The sequence below is a fragment of the Carassius carassius genome, chromosome 5 (genome assembly GCF_963082965.1).
Source record: "Carassius carassius chromosome 5, fCarCar2.1, whole genome shotgun sequence".
Classification (NCBI taxonomy): Eukaryota; Metazoa; Chordata; class Actinopteri; order Cypriniformes; family Cyprinidae; genus Carassius; species Carassius carassius.
The window spans coordinates 14,396,059-14,411,947 of record NC_081759.1 but is presented as its reverse complement, the minus strand read 5'-3'; the positions used below and the strand labels follow the sequence as shown (position 1 = coordinate 14,411,947).

Sequence of the window (15,889 nt, the reverse complement as noted above, 5' to 3'; positions counted from 1 at the left end):
ATACAGAATATTCCCTTTAAATGTAGAAATGTGCTTGGGTTTCTTTATTTGTTATTTACGTTTTTCCCTTTGCACTGAGTTGATGATGCTATTACAGTTTGATCGTAATGACTTTATAATAGTGCACCTTGTTCACTACTCAGACAGTGACTTGGATGTTGTTTCAGGTTGACAAGAAGATTGTACGAACGGAGATAGGTGTATTACTGCGCCTCTCTCATCCAAATATAGTAAGTCTACTGGGGCAGTCACAGCCTAAAATATGCATAAATCTACAAGAACACTCACTTAGATGTTCATCCTGTCTCTGCAGTACTGTCTGTGTTTGATTTAGTAAGGTTATGCAAATGTTAGTCAGACATTATAGCTACCGTAGTCTACATCAATAATTAATCATGTGATGTGTTTGAATTCCGCCAGTGAACAGCTCTCTCTTTTTTCATGCCGTTTTCTGTCAGATCAAACTGAAGGAGATCTTTGAGACCCCTGCAGAGATTAGTCTCGTGTTAGAACTTGTTACCGGGGGAGAATTATTTGACAGGTTAGTCCACCATGGGGGTAAAGTGCTACATGCTAATAATGGCTGATTAAGTTGTGAACTCCATGCTGTGGGTGATGGAGATTCTCATGAAAACATTTTCATGCCATTCAGAATTCATGGAGTATATAATGATACCAACATTTTCATGACACTGAAATTAATTATAATATAATTTTCCTTTATTAAGCCTGTTTTTAGGACTATTAACATTCCTTTAACGATTTTTTGCATTGTCAGTTGGGATGTATATTTTCATTTAAATAATTTGAATACTTAAAAATACTTTTAAATTTTATATATATATATATATATATATATATATACACACATACACACACACACACACTATTGAACATTTATATATTTATTTATTTATTTTATATTTAGCTGAATTATACTAAAAGGAAAAGAGAGTGCTGAAGTTTCATAAAAATAATATTGAAATACAAGCAAATAATCTGGTCCTAAAATAGCTTGATTGACTGATTGATTGTGTAAAATATAATTAAAGTTGTGCCAGCAACTCTATTTGAACCTGCTAAAATGGCATGCTTAAAAGCACTAAAACTGAAAAAGTGGTAACCTGAAATCTAAATTAATGGGTTTTATTCAAGTCAAAATATTATTTACCATTACTGAATCAGCCTAAATGATTTTATAACAACAAAATCATTTTTTGTTGGTGGTTACTGTATATCCAGCAGAAATAGCTTTTTAAGATAACAAATGCAGGATTTTTTACATGCAACCACAAAATAATGACCTGGCGATCAGTTGTTCTTCGGGAAATGTTTAAACCTAGTTGGTTATGAGACATTAATTTACTTTCATCATTTGTTACAGAATAAAAGGTGCTTGTCTGTATCCATGAACTAATCACAGATTGAAACAACACTTTAATAGAGGAACACTTGTTATTGTGAAACCCACTGATTTTACTGTTATTCACTCCATTTTATCCTCATTCAAGGTACTCTTATTTCCCATTTTCATACAGTTGTGTCAACATGAGTCATTTAAAAGAAAAGCCTCTTCTTAAGACCAATCGATAGAAACGTCTCCATTCATCCTGTGTGCTGAGGTGTGGTTGACTCACACTAAGGCTGGAAAATAATGAAGTGAAAATTGGGTACGCTCAATATGGAGTTACAGTGGAGACCAAATGGTGCCTTCCGTCTTTCAGGGTGGTGGAGAAGGGCTACTACAGTGAGCGAGACGCCGCTGATGCAGTTAAACAAGTGTTGGAGGCAGTCGCGGTGAGTGTCTCACATTTCCTGTCAGAATATGGATTTCTTGTTCTGCTCTTTCTTTTGCTTTTCCTGAACTAGCAGGTTTGTGAATGCGATATACTAGTGCTCCTGAACTGGCTTTGCTTCAGGACCCAGATTTTACATTGTGCATTGAGTGGCAACCCAACAAAGTTCGGATTGTTGGTCAATCATATTGCCCTGTATTAAATTGTGTGTAAAATTATTATTAACAAGATGTAGCTAAATAAGAAAACTGACTATTTTGTAGATGCATAAACAACAGCAGAGGTGTGATTTACCAGCTTAACACATAAAACTAACAAATGTTGTATTATACGCTTCTGAACATGAGAAATGCACAACCAATAACTGAATAAACATATCAAGAAGGATATATGAAGAGGATTTCAGTATGTTTTTATTTCAAACTGTGTTTATTCTTATTACAGTTTTTTGTATTTTCTTTAGTGCAGTTTTTTTTAGTTTTTGAGATCAGAGCATGCCATGCAACCTGTCCATGTTGGCGTCTGGATAATTTGGCTAGCTTGCTCCAAGTGACAGATGACACTGTAGGATACTGTAGGGTTTGATTGGATGCACTACATTCGACCTCACCAACAAAAAACGTTTTTAACCAAAAAGAGCCATGAATAACCATCATAACTAGCCACTAAATACTGTTTACATTAACCAGACTCCACCCACAGGTAACCAAGTTTATTATTTTGAACTAAAATGAAAATGATTAATAATTTATTATTTAGACCAATGAATAATTAATAATAATTAAATAGACCAATTTATGAGCAGTGTGAACCGTGAAGCAAGATGTGATAAGATTTAATTTAGAAAAACCATGGGTTAACTATTTCAAGTGTGAACCGATCTTAAGAGACCGAATGCATTATTAAACTTTTGAAATTTCCCTTAGCAACTACTCTGATAAACCTAGCAACCAGTGATACTGTATATATCATGCAAATTTATTTCAGTATTTAACATTTGTGTCCATCGACCTTATATGCCTGTATTATGTCATCAGTGAAAGCATTATTATTATCAAACCATTAAGAGAGTCCTGTTTCCAGTATGAAGTCATCATAAGTGGATCTAGATTGCATATGAAGACCACAGGAGATCATTTATTGTTTTTTCATGCTGGAATGGACAAGCCGTTCTACTATATCCCTTTCTGTCTTGCTCTCCCTCTCTCCGTCCCTCCCTTACTTGTGTTTTGTTCATTAGGTCATGTATAATGAGGGTTATTTTTATCATTTTCTGTACACTTCTGTTTATATCCGTCATGAATCAATGTGCCTTAGTGATATAGCTGCCTGAATTAGAAAGTAGGCCTGTTCTTCATCTGTGTGAATGTATTTGAAAAGCATTTTCGTTTAAAGTGTGTTTTCCACCACACTGGATCTCATTTCATCAAAGATGGCGGTTGCCAAGGAGATAGTAAGAAAGTGGCCAAATTTCTCATGGGCTGGATTCAGTTGGTGGGCTGCAAAAAGGGAAAACCAGCTCTCCAGCTCCCACCGGTGCACAAAACAGAGCAGATGAACAGAAACATGAACGCTGCGAGTCCCTTTCGAAGTGGCCCACCTTTTCAGGGAGCGTTTTTTACTGTGTTATTGTGTCAAGAGTTTCATAGTGTCCCTCACAACAGCAGAATATGTGTCTGTCACATCAAAGACAGCTGGCTGTGTGGCATCCCTCTGGATCTGTGTTTTGTAGATTTCTGCCAGTCTGATCGGCTGGGACGTCCTCAGTGGCTTGGGACTTTACAATATCTTTGAAGTCTGGAGCTCTCAAAGGTGATGCATTTTTTATCGCTGGAATTGAGAATCTTTGCTGCTAAGGTTTAAAACTAGTTGATGCCACTAAGTTGATACTACCTTGTCAAGAGCCAGCATTTAACATACAGTAATACTGTTTGAAATGGTTGTTGTGGAATATTGCAGACTGTTTCACTTACTACTTCAAATCATTGTAGACAGCACACACTTTATATTATAGACAGAGCTGGATACTGATTACATGTAATCTGGATTATGTAATCAGATTCCAAAAATGTACTTGTAATTAGACTAAATTTCATTTTTAAATACTTGTAATCAGACTAGTTACTTTTTATTGATTACATGATTACATATTATTCACACAATAGCAATAAATTATTTATAATTGATTGATTCCCCCAATTCCTCTTTTTCATCTTTCAAATGTTCCTTTCTAAAACAGTATACCGCTTATACACTTTTCACAAAAAGACCAGTCACTAGTCAGGTGGTGACAGCATTTGACAACTGGGTTTACAAAAATCATTTCAGTATTAAAGGGGTTATGACATGTTTATTATTATTATTATTATTATTATTATTATTTTAATATGTTCCTTGAGGTTTACTTATAGGCCTAATGTTAGTAAATAATGTTCACAAAAAAAAAAATATGTAGAACCCTCATTCTAACACCCTCTCTCCAAAACGATCTGTTTTAAGGGGCGTGTCCTTTAAATCTTGTCAGGAATCAGCCACTGTTACGATTGGCTCATTGCACATCATTGCATAGGAAACAGTATCAACGCTAGTGATGCAGCTGTGGTCAGATATATTACAGTGTCATCTTTCAGCAAATGTTTCTTTGTGAACTCTCCATGATAGTGTGCCTCGTTTACAAAACAAAATGTTCTGATCGATCCTCTGACTCGATCCAGGTGCCATTAAAAATAAACTATCCACTTGTTCCTTCCCCTTAAGACGTGAATGAGCTGTTTAAACCAAACGTCTCAAAGCGAACATTCTTTCACTCAATTTGTCCTGTTGACGTCAGACTCAAGCCTGTGGATTTTGTCAGAAAGCGAACATGCATCTGTAAACTGTATCCAGTGCAGACAATTGATTGTAATTTCTATTCACTTTTGACACAACGCAACATTCGCATTCAGCGTAATTAAGTGTCAAGCCATTAAGCGACTAAATGGCAGTGGGCGGGGCCTATGGTGACATGATGATTCGTTGATAGCAGTGTTTATGCAAATGTTTGTGCCGAGTGACATCATCTTACACCTCAGATCAAAAAACAAGCCGTTTTTTGGAGCTTGATTAAATAAATGCTTTGTTTTTATAATGAGGAGGAAATTTTAAGCTATGAAACTTTCAGAATGTTTTAATGGTGCATAGAATACTTATATGCCAAAAGATCATGGTAATTTGATTTGTCATGTCATGACAGTGTTTCAACACTGCTTCAACTATTGCTGAACACATTCATTTTTATTTAAACTGTCACTCAGTAGGTCATTTAAAAGGATTAGTTGCTTTATAAACAGAAATGCTCGTCTTGCACAGCTCTGCAATGCGCGACCATGACTTCACGTAATGCGTAATTATAAATAATAACGGTAATGTAGGCGGAAGTACCGACTCAGTGTTTAAAAAGTCAAACCTGCAAAGACTAAGTCAAATGCCGTTTACAAAAAAATTTAATATGTGTCATTGAACGTGCAACAACTTCTGAATGGTCCTCCTTCTCCACATTTGTAAACTCTTGAGTTGGTACTTCCGCCAACGTCAAGCGGGACCTTTTCAACATAAATGCGAATTATGTGAAGTCAGGATTGCGCATGGCACGCATTTCTGTTTATAAAGCATATAAATTTTTTTAGAAAATGACAGATTGTTTTGATACATAAGACCCTAATTCCTCATCTGGTATCGTGTAGAGCCCTTTAAAGCTGCACTGAAACTGTAATTTTGACCTTCAACCATTTGGTAGCCATTGAAGTCCACTATAAGGAGAATAATCCTTGAATGTTTTCATCAAAAACCTTAATTTCTTTTTGACTGAAGAAAGAAAGGGGTAAACATCTTGGATGACATGGGGGTGAGTAAATTATCAGGAAATTTTAATTTGAAAGTGAACTAATCCTTTAAGTATTACCATAATATTTAAAATCTTGTCTTTCAAACACATTAAAATGCACAAATTCATTGTATTCCTTGCTTACATTTAATGCATTCATTCCCAAACTTTTTTGTTATCTGAACCTCTTTTTTTGCTAATATATTTACTTAAAAGTACCCCTTGGTCAATTTTCGCGTGACATGCAGGTAAACAAATATAAATTGTTTTATTTTAATTGATGTTATTTAAAAAAAAAAGTTTTTTTTTTTGTTTCAAATTTTTATGATTTAATTAATTATTAGCTTTTCATTAAATGCACGAACCCCTGCAGTTCTTTCCCAGTTTGGGAAACCTTGGCATTAATGTTCAATGCACTCCATGTTGTTAATAACAATAAATGGAATATATTTTCTTACTCTTTGTGTTTTTATATTAATATGGTAGAAGATCATCTTATTTAAATCAATTTAGGTCCAAAGTAATCTAAAAGTAATCAAAAATAGTCTATTATATTACTTAAAATGTGTAATGTAATGGATTAAGTTACTACAATTTTTGTCATGTAATTTTGAATTAAATGTCAATTACGAAATGTTAACTTTAAACTGTGAGATATAAAGTTGGAATTACAATAAATTAAGAAATAGAGAAAAAGTTGCAAATAAACTGTTTTGACAACACATTTCCATCTACATTATTAATCAGGATGTTAGGAGCATTTCATAAACGATGTTATAAAACGTATTTATGGCAAGAAAAAACAACTAGAAATTTGAAATTTCTAGTTAACTTTGTTTTCTGCTCATCATGAGACCATTTTGATTATGTACATTGTTTTTTGTTTTTTTATAATGAGATATTTATTTTAAGCAAAATATGGCCCAGACTTCAAGAGGAAACCCCTATACCTCATACATTATCTTTTAACTGTCACATGGCCCTCCTTATGCCAGATAGGTATATACATGTTAAAATAATAATAGCCTTATAAAACCTTTTAATATTCTTATCCATTTTTTCCCCGTCTTAAATGACTAATCCACCATGAAATGGAAGTTCTGCCATCATTTACTCAACCCCATGTCACTCTCAACGATGTCCATAATACTTTATTTTGCATCAGACAAAATAAGTAATCTAGGACAATGTGGTTGGTTCACATCCACTTCCACTCCTTGGTAAATATTCTGCAAGATGTCTCTTTTTTTGTTATGTGAATGAAAGATAGTAACATGAGCTTTGGACCACTTTATGGTGATTGTCATTTTTCAAACCATTAAGATTTAACTATGATTAAGCCATTTTAGGTTCCCCTGAAAAGAGCAAACACTGTGGTGCTATCAAAACATTACAGTAGTTTGTATGCATCCCGACCAGCCGTTGTGTCTAGACAACCATCCTACACAAAACTCTTATGAGATTCACGCAGAAATGAAACAATCATCTTGGGCAAAACTGTTATTTGAAACAAGTTAAAGCTAATTCACACTTCAATGACAGACGGCAACCAACACCAACATTCACCAGATTACAGTACCTCACTTCTCACACACTCCACAACCCGACAAACTCCAATTGTTCAGTCTGCGAAAACAAGCAATGACTAACAGTAACAGGCGCCAACAGGGGTAACACATTTCAACTTTTCTGTAGCCATTGGTCAGCGTTTGTCGGTACAATGTGAAATAGGCTTTACAAAGCCAGAAGCGTAAACTTTGAAAATCAATAATTCTGCAATTCCATTTGCAGCCACTAGTGGCACAGAAATGATACACTTCACCTTTAACTGTGTGGACCTACATAATGAGGCTAGTTGCTAAAATAATCTTCATGGCGTGGGGACACAGATGGCAGCAATGGCGAGCTACAGACCTCCTGCTCTTGTCAGGAAGAGAAGGAGAGAGATGATGTACTTTATGTGTGTCAGCTCCACTGAGTTTTGAACAGGATGGAAGTATTCCCTCCGGACCCCAGTAAAAGATAACACTCCTTCATGTCACCATAATAATTGGTGTTGGGAAGCTGGCATACTGTACTGCTCTTCCTCTAAGGAATCATTCTGCGGCTCTATTGCAAACAAACCAGTTGGAATGCTTTTACACTATGGACTATGGTGACTCTGCCTTTATATGGGCAGTCGTGTATACTAGTTTGACAGTTAAGAGAAGTATTTGTCAGTATAAATTTGGATTTTTCCCATGTGAATGATATATGGGAGGACATTTGAACCTGACAATCCATATTTAGTGTTGACAGATGTTGTTTGAGACTATAATAGGCCTTTTGAAAGCTTTAGCTAAGCATGCTTAATTGCAAACCAAAGTAAATACTCCAAATAATGATAAACAGATTCAAACAAAAAAATAAAAAAGAAGAAGAATGAGTGTAATATTACAGTGCCCGTAAGGTGACTTGTTCGGTTTACTTAGTTTTGTCGTGGCCACGACATAATAACTCGTGGGAACGTCATACTATGTCGTGGCCACAAGATCATTTTGTCGAGGTAACAACATCCTTATGTCGTGGCCTCGAGATGCTATGTTGAGGGAACAACAAGTTTTTCTCGTGGCCACGAGTTTAATGCGTAAACAAACCTGCGTGACCATAGCAACCTAGGATTATCAGAGATGGAATCATTAATATTTTATTTTGAATTAAGAAATTATTATAGTATTTAAACACAAAAAATGTTTGTATACGCATTAAACTCGTGGCCACGAGAATAACATGTCGTTCCCTCAACATAAGAAGTCTTGGCCACGAGAAATCGATGTTGTTCCCTCAACATAGCATCTCGAGGCCACGACATAAGGATGTCGTTACCTCGACAAAATGATCTTGTGGCCTCTACATAATATGACGTTCCCACGAGTTAATATGATGTTCCCACAAATTAATATCTCGTGGCCACGACATATTATCACGTTCCCACGAGTTATTATTTCGTGGCCACGACAAAACTAAGTAAACTGAACAAGTCACTTTACGGGCACCGTATAATACAACCCCAAATCAGAAAAAGTTGGGACAGTATGGAAAACGCAAAAAAAAAAAAAAGAAGTGATTTCTAAATTTACTTTGACTTGTATTTCATTGCAGACAATATGAACACAAAATATTTCATGTTTTGTCTGGTCAACTTCATGTCATTTGTAAAAATCCATCCTTTCCTGTCATTCAGACCTGCAACACATTTCAAAAAAAGTTGGGACAGGAGTAATGAGGTAAAATGGTTAAATAATGATGTGATTTGAAACAGGAATGCTTCCATGCCCCACAGCTCCTTCCAAGAGAGTTTACGCCTCTCCACTCCTTCCCATCTCATCCACTGCCCTTGCTTTACCTGTGAGATTGCTTTTGCACATCTCGTTGCTTGCTCCTGCTGGCACACCTCTTCAGCCACCAATTTTCGACACTGAAATGGGGTTGCCTCATGCCAGAGAGGTGACTCCAAAACCTGCTCTCCCTTGTTGTACATGACCAACAATGTTTCGATGCCTCAGAGATGACTTGGCCTGTTGTACTGCTGCCGCTTGAGTCCACGTCCTTTCAGTTTAAAGGGTCAGAGCCACTTTTTGCTGCACATGGGTCTCGGGAATCCAGCCTTACAAATATTATTTCCAGCCTTATAAATATTATAACCACATAATGGGGAAAGCAACACATGTTAATTAGTGTCGCTATATTCTACAGTCACACATGTCATGTGTTCACCTCTGATTAATAAGAGGCAACCGCCTGTGTCTATATGTCTGGTTGCAGTACCTGCATGAGAATGGTGTAGTGCACAGAGACCTGAAACCTGAGAACCTGCTGTACGCCACCTCAGCGCCAGATGCTCCGCTCAAAATAGGTAAGCCTGGATTTTCATTGGCCTGATAGGGCGACAGAAGTTTAGCTAATCTTCCCTTGTTTGTGAATTAACCTGTAAACAAGCAACCTGATCCTGTTGTAGATGTAGGGGATCATTCACTTTCAACTTTAAAGGAAGGATAATCTCTGATTATTTATGGCGTTTATTTTTATTTTTTTGCTGTAAAATATGAACTGCTCTCCACACGTCATGAGATTCACCTCATAGACTTCCATTGAAGAAGGGACTAGAGTTGTATCTGGGGACCAGAATATCATAGAGACTTGAGCAAACCCCTGGCAACCATCCAGAACACCCCATCAGCTGCTTAGCGATGCTCTACTCTGTTCTTAGCAAGGTTTGCTTTTGCTTTTTCAGAAAATGTAAAATCTGATTTTCCTTGGCATGATTTATCTTTACAGCGGATTTTGGTTTGTCGAAAATTGTAGACGATCAGGTAACAATGAAGACTGTGTGTGGGACTCCAGGCTATTGTGGTGAGTTTATTTAAGAGGAGTTTTTCTTTTTTTTAACAGAGCACCATCTGTGGCCATCAGTTGCACAAGTCTTTTTACTGCATTAGTGCAGCAGAGCGTTGCCTCCCCCTTTATTCTTTTCTTCTGATGTTCTGTCTTTCTCTCCCTCAGCTCCTGAGATTTTGCGGGGATGTGCTTATGGCCCTGAGGTTGACATGTGGTCTGTGGGAGTTATCACGTACATTTTGTGAGTGACACGACATACTTGTTTAAAGTTATTCTTTCACAAGAATGCTGTGCTTAGTCATTCAATCTCTCTGTTGTATCAATCGCTGGTTTTGTCTCAGATCAGCCTCGCTGGTGAAAAGTGTGAAGCACGTTTTGAACTTCTGGGTGTAATTCCAGGAATGGGATGTAGTATCTTTTATAAAACATAAAGTCTAATAAATTTTGACAGAAAACAAAACTAAAACTCTTTTCAAAGAATCTATCATCAGTAAATGTTGTTTTGAACCCATTTAATCCATTTGTAAGGAGCTGACTGGAATTTAAGTAATTATTCACAAAAAACGGAGCATTTTCAAACAATAGATGATAGCATATTAGAATGAAATCTAAAGGATTTAAGAATGACATTAAAGAATGAAGTAACGTGTAACTAAAAATTCAGCTCTGATATCACAGAAATAAATTGCATTTTAAAATATATTCAAATAGAAAATAATTCTCTAAAACTGTAGTTCAATGCCACTTTGTAGAGGTGAAGCTGATGTTAAAACTAGCACTGTTTTTTGTTTCTATTCTCTGTACAGGTTATGTGGTTTTGAGCCCTTTTTTGATGACAGAGGAGACCAGTACATGTTTAAACGCATCCTGAACTGTGAATATGAATTTGTCTCCCCCTGGTGGGACAATGTGTCTCTCAATGCCAAGGACCTTGTGAGTATATCAATTCACTAATAACCCTCAGTATACCCTAAGTATAAAAATATCACACACTCACACACACACACACACACTTACATTGTTGGTTTATGGGTATTTCCATTGGCATAATAGTTTTATATTGTACAAACTGTATTTTCTATCCCCTTACACTTACCTCACCCCTAAACATTTCTGCATTTTTAGATTTTCAAAAAAAGCAGGACAAAATGTCTATGTTGTAGTTACCATGACACTATATATGTACATCCTCATAAACCATATATACCAGAACACACACACACACACACAGAACATTTTGATGTCTTTTAAGTCCTTTTAATATCTGCTGTACAGTATATTGTTCTATACTTTATAATAGTTAAAACGTTAAGTTCTAATTGGAGGTCTGTGTTCGCCACTGTATGAAAAACACTCACCTGTAAGAGCACATCAGTTCAATTCTATTTCAGTACACCTAGCTGCTACATTGCTTGGCAACAGTAAACTGCCTACAGTTATGCTAATGACCTATATAACTTTGCAGAAGAATTATGTAGGCACACACACACACACACACACACACATATATCAATTTCTGCTACATATTGTGCCTAACAACACCCCTAAACCATAGTAAAATCACTATTACTTACAAAGAGAATATTGCTATATTAGACTTCTTTAGGGACTTTTAGGGTTCCACAAAGAACCTTAAAGCAAACAGGCTTTTTTGGTAACGGGAATGTTCCATGGATGTTAAAGATTCTTCATGGAACCATAGATGCAAATAAAGACTATTTTAATAATGAGAAAACCCAGACTGTATTTAGCACCGACCACTTGTGATCACCAAAAACACATATTTATGGAAACAGAAAAAAGGAGGAAAGAACATTTGGCCAGTCAGAAACATCTCTGCCTGTCAGTCATTTTGCTCGTTCAGTAACGCTGATGTTGGGTTTCAAATCTCTATTTGTAAGCTGAAAGTGTTACTGAAAGTGTTACTCATCTTTTTTGGCTTCACAGGTGAAGAAACTGGTTGTCCAGGATCCAAAGAAACGGCTGTCGACACAGCAGGCGCTGCAGCACCCCTGGGTGACTGGAAAGGCTGTTAACTTCACTCATATGGACACGGCTCAGAAGAAACTCCTGGAGTTCAATGCTCGAAGAAAACTCAAGGTATGAGGTTTTTGTCTAAATAACACATTTTTATGATACCCACATTTCTAAGGCCTCTAAACACTTAACATGATTGTCTGGGTGCAGTGCCCAGTAGCCCTGTGTATTACTCTGGTCCTGCATCTACATTTTCATGTGTATTTTGTTGTGAATTTTAATTCTTAATTAATTAATTAAGTAATTGTAAGAAATATTTTGTTAGTAAAATTTCAAGATAAACACTTAAAATTTCTTGTTTATTCATACAATTATTTTTTGAAAATGAATGTTAAAAAGTGAGGATCAAATATGATGTGCTTCTGAGAAACATTTCATTATCTCTCAATTATTACTGTATTGCATTGCATTAAAGTGAAAGTGAAAGTGACGTGACATACAGCCAAGTATGGTGAGCCATACTCAGAATTCGTGCTCTGCATTTAACACATCTCAGGCACACACACACAGCAGTGAACACACACACAACGTGAACACACACCTGGAGCTGAGGGCAATTACATGCTTTGCCCTCCACAATAAGAACTACAGAGCTTTAGTCATAAAACTAAGAAGTATCATTTAAGACTTTTTGACGGGAGAGTGACAGCTAATACTTATCTGCAATTTATGTAAGTAGTCTGCTACATCATAAATATCTCAGTAAATATCTCAGAGTTTCATCTTACATTCTGGACTAACAAATATTAGCAAGTGCACTAAATTGAATATTTTTTCTCTCTGTTTGTCCCACTGAATAAAACTGAGGTGTTTTTTTCTCTCCACAATTATGAGCTCCATATTCTTCTTTATCATACTATATGAGTATATGCATAAGTCAGGCTTTATAGGGTTGACATTGTTACATTTGTTCAGAACTTAAACATGTATAAAAAATGCCTCAAAGTATTGCTCCTGACAAAAAAGGTTCCATATACTTTAGACCATAAACCAAAGGAACCAGAATATCATAGAAATATGTACATTTGACTGGGGCCAGAATACCCTAGTAGCCACATAGAAACATATTAAAAAGGCTTTAAAAATGTTCAAACATACTGCAAAAGCAAGTACCACTCACACATCCTCAGAGATGTCAAAGTTTGATACTTCTAGTGGCTTAGAATTTACACATGTCTCCTTAAAGGAATTCTTCACCCAAAAATGAACTTTGCCGAAAGTTTACTCATCCTCAGGACATCAAAGATGTAGATGAGTTTCTTTCTTCTGTGAAACAGATTTAGAAAAATTAAGCATTATATGCTGTAACTTGCTTAACAATTGATACTGATAACGAGACAAAAGCTTCATGCATCATCCACATGACTCTATTCCATCAGTTAATGTCCTGTGAAATTAAAAGCTGCATGTTTGTATCAGAAGAGAAATAGACACAGATCAAGCACTGTATACAAGCAAAAATAGCCCAGAACAGTTTTAAACAAATATGTTGGTGGATTTTGATGTGAAAGGACAACAGGGGATTGACTTTTCTTTTTACTGGAGTCGTATGTGTGCCAGAAACAGTGTTTTAAATTTAAAACGCCTTTAAAATTGACTTATTTCTCACAAACACGCAACTCTTTTTCTTCTTAAGACATTAATTGATGTACTGGAGTCATTTGGATTACTTGTGGATTATCATGATGTTTTTATCAGCAAATAATAATCAATACAGCAGAATGTGCTTGAATATTAATGTTCTGAAATTCTTAACAATACACACCCCTGTGCTTATGTTTCCACAGGCAGCGGTCAAAGCGGTGGTAGCTTCAACTCGATTGGGCAGCGCAGGAAGCCATGGCAACCCAGACGCCAACAAAACCGACAGCAGTCCCTCCTCTATCAAAGAGAAGACAGCAGAGGATCAGCCTGACACTGAACAGCCTCAGATTCAGAACGAAGGCTCTTAGATCTCCACAGAGCCTCACTGGAACTCAAGACTTCTCCCCTTCAAGAAAGGAACGTTGCTTTTTGCAAGTGGGCCTCATAAAGGACAGAACAGATGGGCTTTGTTTGGTTCTCCTGCATGCGGACTTGTTTGTCTATAGAAACGTCCCACATTGTGACATTGTGAGCCAGTTGCCATACCATGCCAACATTTTATAAGTCCTTAACTTCGGATTTTGTACAGTGAATGAACATTATTGGATGGCAATGAGAAGAACCAAATGTCTTCAGATGATCATTATGTCTATGGCAGTTAATATTTATATTATCATGCTTTTTTTAGATAATTGCCAAATTATAATATAGTACATTCAAGGACATATTTTGCTTTTTAGATGTATAAATCACATTTGTGCAGCTTTTTATTGAAAGTGTTTTATTTGTTTATTCATTAAGGTTTTTTTTTTTTTTTTTTACATAATATTGGTCACTGGTAGAGAAAGATGTGGACACTGAACTAAACCTTTACATAAGCTTCAACTGAGAATGCCTTATCATATACCATTTTTTTTTATAATTCATTCAAATGTAACATTTTAAAATATTACTAAACAGTTTTGTCCTAAACTTAGACAATAAGCATATTGTACTTTGTTTAAATAGGGATATGCCGATTTCTTCTTTACTTTCATTTAAATCTGTGTTGAGAACATGCTACTAGGCCTATCTGACACACACACACACACACGCACGCACACACACACACACACACACAAATTGCAATGAAAAACACTCCTTTGTGCCAAAATGTTCTTCATTTTAAGTAGACTTTTTATAATCTCGTATAAAAAGTCCTGCTAATTTAAGAAATTTCCTTTAAAATAATTCAAAACTATTTGGTTTTTATCTAAATTCATCTCAAAATTCAGCGCTTTACTAATGAGTCTGTGATTTAAACACACAGAAGAACATGGAGGAGTTTTTTGAACCTATTCAATATTCTTTAAAGCATGCATGTATTGTATGGTATGAGGGAATGCTGTTTGATAATCTGATAATCACATGTACGGAATGTAATGTGGATATAAAGGAGTTTGTGTTTTGCATGTAGGAATGTTATCTTAACTGCTGCAATTGTCTTTTTAAATGCTCTGTATTTTACAGATAAAACTCGCTGTCTAATTAACAGAATGATATTGGAGGCTATTTGATGGTAACTTTGTATATGACAACTTTGTTTATCTGGCTGTTTCTTATCTAAGGAGTCAAAATGCCAATAAGATAGCACTGAAAATTACTATCAGAAATAAAGAATGCAAAAAAGAATAAAAGTTTCTGGATCACTGCATAAGTTCTGAATGGGTGTCATTAATGAATGAAATATAGGCTAATATTATTAAGTATATGTATATATAGCTGGTTGATTTAATACTCCCATTGTTCTTAACCAACATTTCTTGGAAATGCAGATTACAATTATAAATTGTTCTAGTTAAAAACTTAAATTAATATATACATTTATGCATATTCATAAAAATCCAAGTAAGTAGGCTAATATATGAAGACTTTTTTGTTTAGTTTTTATTTAATAGTTTTTATTGATTTATTAATTGTGAAGACAATTCTTCTAAATTGTAGTTTCAATCTACAGTGGCCCCAAACATTTAAGTGCAAGTTTAAGCCTGAAGAGACTAAATTTTTCTGCGATTCATTGCAATAAAATATCAAACCATCTGTAAGCAAACGTTCTAGACTTTTTCTCAGAATTGACTTTACTTTTCTGGCATTTTTAATGAAAACCTCTCAAATTCTCACACGGTTCGAAATGCTTTTTTATTATTATTTGTTTTATTAAAACCTAACAAAATTTTTGGAGCACAGCTTGTAC

The 15,889-nt window shown here is 35.6% G+C and overlaps 1 protein-coding gene across 1 annotated transcript in view; it reads left to right on the top strand.

Annotated features, from left to right (window-relative positions):
* LOC132140820 (calcium/calmodulin-dependent protein kinase type IV-like) overlaps window positions 1-15,352 on the top strand; it is a 37,689-nt gene extending 22,337 nt beyond the window's left edge. The window contains exons 4-12 of the mRNA XM_059549822.1: window positions 168-230; window positions 459-541; window positions 1,725-1,797; window positions 9,463-9,553; window positions 9,976-10,050; window positions 10,201-10,276; window positions 10,842-10,968; window positions 11,983-12,135; window positions 13,860-15,352. Coding sequence (XP_059405805.1) covers window positions 168-230; window positions 459-541; window positions 1,725-1,797; window positions 9,463-9,553; window positions 9,976-10,050; window positions 10,201-10,276; window positions 10,842-10,968; window positions 11,983-12,135; window positions 13,860-14,024 — 906 coding nt within the window. The 3' untranslated portion in view covers window positions 14,025-15,352. The remainder of the gene's footprint in view (window positions 1-167; window positions 231-458; window positions 542-1,724; window positions 1,798-9,462; window positions 9,554-9,975; window positions 10,051-10,200; window positions 10,277-10,841; window positions 10,969-11,982; window positions 12,136-13,859) is intronic.
* Window positions 15,353-15,889: the final 537 nt, after the last annotated feature.